The sequence below is a fragment of the Diplotaxodon limnothrissa genome, linkage group LG15 (assembly GCF_057381915.1).
Source record: "Diplotaxodon limnothrissa isolate DT_005_m linkage group LG15, D_limnothrissa_male_GT1.1, whole genome shotgun sequence".
Taxonomy (NCBI): Eukaryota; Metazoa; Chordata; class Actinopteri; order Cichliformes; family Cichlidae; genus Diplotaxodon; species Diplotaxodon limnothrissa.
The window spans coordinates 16431513-16438402 of record NC_140610.1 but is presented as its reverse complement, the minus strand read 5'-3'; the positions used below and the strand labels follow the sequence as shown (position 1 = coordinate 16438402).

Here is a 6890-nt window from a genome sequence, read left to right as displayed (position 1 = left end):
ACGTTTCCCATCCATCACTTCCTCAGCAACCTCTGTACACATATGCTATGTTTGAACTGTACAACAGGATATGCTAGCTTTGTTTATTTCACCACTTCTTCTTTGTGTCACTGTGCTGCTGTGCGGCTCGATAAACTATTATTATTCTGATTTAAGACTGATATTAGTGCTAAAGGGTGTAGAAAAGACCTATTTTCACTAGTCTTGTATGACTTGTTGCATAATCAGCGATCTAATATGTAAAAAGGAGAAAAATGTAATTAGAATAAAGGCTATTGTTTTTTTGACAGGGTTATTAACTTTTATTTAAACAGGAAGTCAAACTTTTAAGAATCTCATTCACCCACATCAGTACCCGGGTCCTGTTTTGGTTTGGACCTGTGTGCTGTGAAACAGAAGTGCCAACCGTTGAATCACCATGCTGCCTACTGAGAGACCTGTTCATGTATGCTGCCTCATGGCTTTTTTTTTTTCTTTTTTCTTTTGAAGACTGAAGCATCTGCATTAAACAAAATCCCAAGGACAGCTGTGAGAACAGATGTTTCAATTTCCCTCTTCATGTAATCCAAGAGATAAAAAGATCAGAGCAGATGTTGCTGTCAGGAGATGATTTGCAGCCAGTGATTTGCAATTTGTCACTTTTAGGGCTGCGATAAGTAACCGTAACAAAGCTAAATCCAACAGGAGGAATGTCCTCGTTATTCAAAAAGGCTGATTAGATTCTTCCACAAGGGGGCACTGAAGCATCACAGATGCTCAGGAGCTCAGCGCTGTGCTTTCTTAGCGTCTGGTCCCTCTCAACTGAGTGGATAGATTAGGCAAAACGTCCTGTTTTCCATCGTTAATTAATCAATCAAACAAACAAACTGCACGCAAAGTGACCACCAGCTGCGACTTTATTCAAAAGTTTGAGAACAGCAATACTAAAAACACTTGACTGATTGGGATTTTTAAAGTCATAGATTCCTCATTATGCCACCAATGTACAGAAGCCACTTGACAGTTGACATTTTGATCTTCAATACTCAAAATTACAAGAGGCAGCAAAGCATACTGATAAACAGCTGTCTGGATAAGTTTACACCGAGATAAATGTCTACAGAACAATTGTGCTGTGAGATTTCTAGATTAAAAGTACTACATCACCTATTAGAAAAATCACATCTTCTGAGCTTCTTTTGTAAGGTCAGTTGTCAATGCTCCACAGAACGCATACACAAAACTCTCATTCAAAGTACCAGCTAATGAAAAGACCTTAGTTTCTTTGTTTTCATACATAAAATAAAAGTAGACTTCTTTTTTTTTTTAAATGTAGAGTTACGCCAAAACTACTTCACTAGCCCCGTGCATGGGTTATTTTCCAACATGATGCCCCGCTGCAACAGTAGCACTAAAACACCTCACTGCAATGATCAAAAGACTCAGGATTGGAAACATATCACCAAGTCACAAGGTATCACACACGTACAAGGCTGAATCCAGTAAAATCATACATTTGATGAAAGCAGCTAGAGTCAGTTTTTTACAGTAGTGACCAGCACACTGCGTCCAAATTCAGTTTTTGAGCTGTTCAAGCCTCGAACAAAAGCTTTTTTGTTATTGTTGTCTCGGCTTTGTAGTTGAATGAGTCGATCTGAACACTTTATTTTGCAAGAAAACACTGTACAGTTGTTAGGTATACATCGGAACAAAGACACGTTACTCTGAGGGTGTAACAGCCAGCGAGTAAAGAAACAGACATCGGGGACAGTCACTCTCCCGCAGAAGATCCCATTTCAGATTTCACGATGCCAAAAGCTGTGAATCTATTTGCCTTAGAGTTTGCTTCATCATGGTGATAATGTTTTCTGTCTTGGAACACAAACCACCTTTGATTTCTCAAAAATCTCCTCACACGTTTGCCACTCACTGAGTGTTGTCAGAAGTACAAAAGTAACATGTTATATGGCAAAGACAGTTTGCATCAATTTTTTCCTTCTATTTGCTTATAGAAATGTCGATATGCAACATGTACATGAAGCCTGTAGAAAGTCAAGATGCGAGGATTTCATACTTTTATGGTGCAAGACGTGTTAAAGTCTAAATGACACAGTAAAACATCTCTACTTAAAAATGTCAGTAGCCCCTTATCCCATAAATGAAATATTGTTTTCAAAACCTGAATTCACAGTACAAAAATATAATATGCCTTCACTAATTGGATATCATGACGTCTCTGGTAAACAGCAGACTTATGATAGTCTTTAATGACCCCTTCCAGTTATATGAGTCCTTTACATGACCTTGCAATACCATTTGGCACTTTGGCACACTATGTACTCATACACAAACGTAAATTATGCAACCACTAAAGCATCTACGTGAGGATGTAAGTCAGAATTTTCGGGAGATGAATGCCTAACCTCTGCTTTACGTTGTGGAATGGCATTGTTTGGGGAGGGGAGAGATGACATTTACACAGTTTTCCCCGTCATGGCCAATTAGACAGCTTCTGCAGAAGTTTCAGTTGATACAGACATTGTTACTTTGGCTATTTTCACAGTGGTCTTCACGCAACTCTCTGCAGCCCTGTTGGCAGAAATGTGGGTATTTCTGTTCTGGCAGTCTGACTCGAGGCTATTGTCCAACTGCTGGCCACTGCCCCTGCAGGCATTGCAGGAGCTGAGGAAAGCATGCCTCAGGTCCTTGCTCCTCAAGGCGTAGATGATTGGGTTGACAGTGGAGTTGAGCAGGCAGAGCATGCTGCAAAATGCAAACACTGTCTTGATGTCATCGTCCATCCTCCAGAAGAGGTCATAGACCATGATGGCAAGCAATGGGCCCCAGCAGATTACCAGCACCACCAGGATAAGCACCAGGGTCTTGGCCAGACGGATGTCCATGCGTGCCTGATCAGGGCGTGTGGTCTGCACTTTGGTCCCATCTGCTGAATAGACAACAAGGCTCTTCTGGGAGGCGCGGCTCAGCATGCGGACAGCATGGTGGTGAGCTTTCCACAGGATATATATGTAGGCGTAGATAATGAAAATAAGCAGCACGCTGGTTACACCGATCCAGAACATCAGGTAGTTCTCATCGATGAGGGGGAATATGTCTGAGCAAACAGAATTGAGACGCTTACAGTTCCAGCCCAGCAGAGGTAGCACTGCGATGATGATGGAGATTGTCCACATCATACAGAAGGCTATGACAGCCTTGGTCCGTGTCACGATGCGCCTGTAGGCGAGAGGCCGGTGAATTGAGATGTAGCGGTCAATAGCAGTGAGGAAAAGACTCCCCACTGACGCTGTGAACGATGCCGTGACTCCACCCAGCTTGAAGAGAAAAACATTGGGGCTGTCCTTCCTGTGGAAAACATGGAAGTCCAAAAAGCTGTAGACAAAGATAACACTGCCCAGCAGGTCAGCCACAGCGAGACTGCCGATGAAATGGTAGGACGGTCGACAGCGGAGGGTGCGGGACTGCAGGATGACGCAGAGCACCACCAGGTTTTCCAGAACAGTGAAGGTGCCCAGGGTCAGAGACATCACAGCCACAGCCAGCTGCTGGCTAGGAGTCAGGATCATGAAACACTCCATGTCCATAAAGTTCTCCCCACACTGTATATTGTTAGTCTCATCTTTGAATGTACTCCTGTTGCCAAACAAGTCTGTGGCATTGGTAGGGTAGAAGGGGATGCCCTTGAGGATGAGCTCCTCGTCTGGAGGTACTTTGTTTGGGAAAGAGTTGCTGCGGAAAGCAGATAACGGCTTCTGCAGAGAGAAGCTGCCCTTGAAGTCTACATCACTGAGCGGGTCATCATAGTTAGCATCGTTGGAGCCCAGATACTGCAAACCAGATGTAATAGTCCGAAAGGTGGTGTCTGCCACACCATCCAGCACAGATTTCATGGCTGCGTCTGAGGGTTATACTGCAGTCTAAGATGTCTGGACAACCTACAAATTGATTTAAAAACAAACAAAACAACAACAAAATTTCAGAAATATTTTTTTAAAATCTAAGAAAATACAAGCCATAAACAGAAACAAGTTTGCAGCAGTGCAAAATTTGGGCTGAAATTTCTCTAAGATGGATAATCCTCGCATAATTCAAATTTTCCACTGCAGATATCTGAAAGTCTGTGCAGTTCAGATTTTTTTCCACACGTATTACTGAGTTAGTTAGTTAGGCATGACCCACACAGTAGCTCACTTTGTTCTTAGTACTGTTTTATACATTTTTTAAGCTTATTGTGCAAATTTGTGCAGTCTACTATGAGACATATAAAATTACAGAACAATAATTATTAAATAACTTCCACATACAGTTTTAAACACTCCCACACGAATTTAAACATTTAATGTGGGAATGTATATTGGAACCTGTGTTCCGGTGCGTAAATTAATATTTGGAAATACGTAACATTTAAGAGAAAAAGAAAAAAAGAAAAACCAACCCTTTGATGGCGGAAGAAACATTAAAAAGGCATTTGAAGTACTAATCTAAGTATTAATGTAGCGCTTGCAATAGAAAAGTGCTGATTTTTACCTTACATAATTTTCCCAAGTGCACAGAATCGCCCTTTTTCACCGCGCATTAGTCCAAGTCAGAAACGCATCCTCCAACCAACTCAGATCTTACATAAAAGGAGAGACAACCACCATGAAAGCTTTAAACGCAAATCGTCACTTTTATCATAATAATTAGTTTGCTTTTCAAATTCTCTGCGCAAGTTAAGTTTTTCGGGTGTCTGCAGAAGTGCCTTTTCGCTCTTGGAGTGCGCTCCTGCTTTGTAGAAACAGGTTGCTGTTCCTGCTGCTCCTGCTGCTCCTGCCGCCTCCAGCGTCTCTCCAATCTATTTCTCTCTGTCTTCACACTTATGAAGCGTAGCTTCCACAAAGCCCGGTCACGTGTTTCCATACCGCGTTATCTGCCCAACCCATGAAGCTGTCAAGTGCGGTGCATAGGAACAAGGCAGACGACAGAGGGTTCTTATGTGGGGAAAAAAACAGAAAGAAAGAAAAGAAAAGGGATTTTGAATTTTGAATTCCCAAGATCCTCTTTGCAGAGGATGTTCTCGGGCAAAGAACCAGCATCACCACAGCACAACAAATAGATAAATAGCAGCTTAGTAGAAGCTTGCTGTCCTCCTACTTCATGACGTTATTGTGATCACAATCGTTTGTATTGTACAGGAACAAATAGCTGCACGTTTCAGTTGCCTTGAGTAGGCTTAACTTTAATTTGAATGCTTTCAAAGACAGATGGAGGTCGCAGACTTCATTGATAGTCACTCCATGCCTGTTTATTCTGTGAATAATTAACCACGATTGACAAACTCAGAGCGCAGATAGCACACTTCATATATTTTGTTGGCTATCTCTAACTGTTGAACCCCATCATCCCCACCTATCCAGTCGGGTCTGCCTTCCAGCTATTTTTAAAGCTTAAAAAACAACCTCAAGATCCCGATTTGGAGAAAGAAAATTGGAGAAAGAAATAAAGAAAAGTACGTTTTAGTCGCATTTAACATTAAAACACTTCACATTTCACACACAGTCCTGATCGGTGATGATTCAAGGACATTTTCTTTGTTTTTTCTTTGTACACTTCATATTTGCTCCAGTGTCCCTTCTCATCTGGACAGGCCGACTAGTTATCAGCACATTCGATCAGATTACTCACCAACAAATTAAGAGTCAGATCCTGTTATGAATCACAATAGCAAAGCCCTGCCCTGTGCATGGTCGTAATAAATAAAGATTCAGTTCACTGATTATGAATGATCTAATTTCCATTTATTCAGACATTTTAGTGATGTTTTCTTCTCCCCACATGGCTTCAGGCCAGCGCAATGGCAGAATTGGCAGTGCAGGCCAAGGAGGCAGGAGATGATAGCAGTAATGTTGCAGATAAAATCAGAATAGATGCATTAAAATTGGACATTTGTTGGTCACAGGCTGCCTCAGCAGACAGACAATTAAAAAAACCAACTTGCTGGCTCTGTGGGACTGAAATTAGACTGTGCCTCTGTCATCATCACAGGTGTAATTATTAATATTGTTCCGCCATGGCTGCCAGTGATGTCTGAAGGGAACAAAGTGTACTGTTTCACAAAGTGTGAATTCATTTATTGTCATGGGGAGGAAATGACAGAAATGCCAAAAAGAACTTAGATTATTTTTTTGTCTTTTTGCTTAAATGAGGTCAAGGTTGTTAGTATGAGCCTGTGAGTTACTCGTAGATTTTCTCCAAGCTAATTCTCAATAATCTGTAGAAAAACTGAGAAAGAACACGTTATTTACAGTCACAATCAGCCAGACTAGATTCGATAAGATCTGAGCTTCACATACTGATTGAAACCTGAGTGAAGACCAAAATAAAAGCCCTCTTCCTCCTCTGTTGATAACTGATAAGCTCTAAAAGACTAACTGGGAGATAAATGCCTAGTTCTAGGAAACATCAAAGCAGTGTGAGGAGAGAGACGCTGCTTCACGTTGTCTGCTCTGGGTTTCTCAGTTGGTACACAAGCTTGAGGTAATGATCTTACTGTTTTTAATCTCCCTCTGAAAGGAGAATGGTTCCCTCAGATGCACTTTCACTGCTAAAAAGCCAACTGTGATGTTGCAGTACATCCTATCCACTTGTGTTTTGATCATATGCTGTACTTCACCTTTTCACTGCATCTTTTTGTCAACTTCCTTGCTGTATTTCCTACAATTTAATAGCTGCAGAAGTAGTTTGATGCAATTAAAGTTAAGGACATGAAAATATTTCCTGGCAGGTGTAATTACTAATAAGGAACAAAGCACAGTTGTGCTTTAAGCATAATATTCATGTTAATCAAAATGTTGACATTCAGTAGGTGCTTTCCATCTTCAGCAGCAAAGGTTATAATGTACCAAACACAG

The 6890-nt window shown here is 41.3% G+C and overlaps 1 protein-coding gene across 1 annotated transcript; it reads right to left on the bottom strand.

Annotated features, from left to right (window-relative positions):
* Window positions 1-885: 885 nt before the first annotated feature.
* On the bottom strand, window positions 886-4817 carry cnr1 (cannabinoid receptor 1). The gene is made up of 2 exons (XM_085372309.1): window positions 4528-4817; window positions 886-3935 (listed from the first exon to the last, which is right to left on the bottom strand). The coding sequence occupies exon 2, from the start codon at window positions 3888-3890 to the stop codon at window positions 2481-2483; it is 1410 nt and encodes a 469-aa protein (XP_085228435.1). The 5' UTR covers window positions 3891-3935; window positions 4528-4817; the 3' UTR covers window positions 886-2480.
* Between the last annotated feature and the right edge of the window lie 2073 nt (window positions 4818-6890).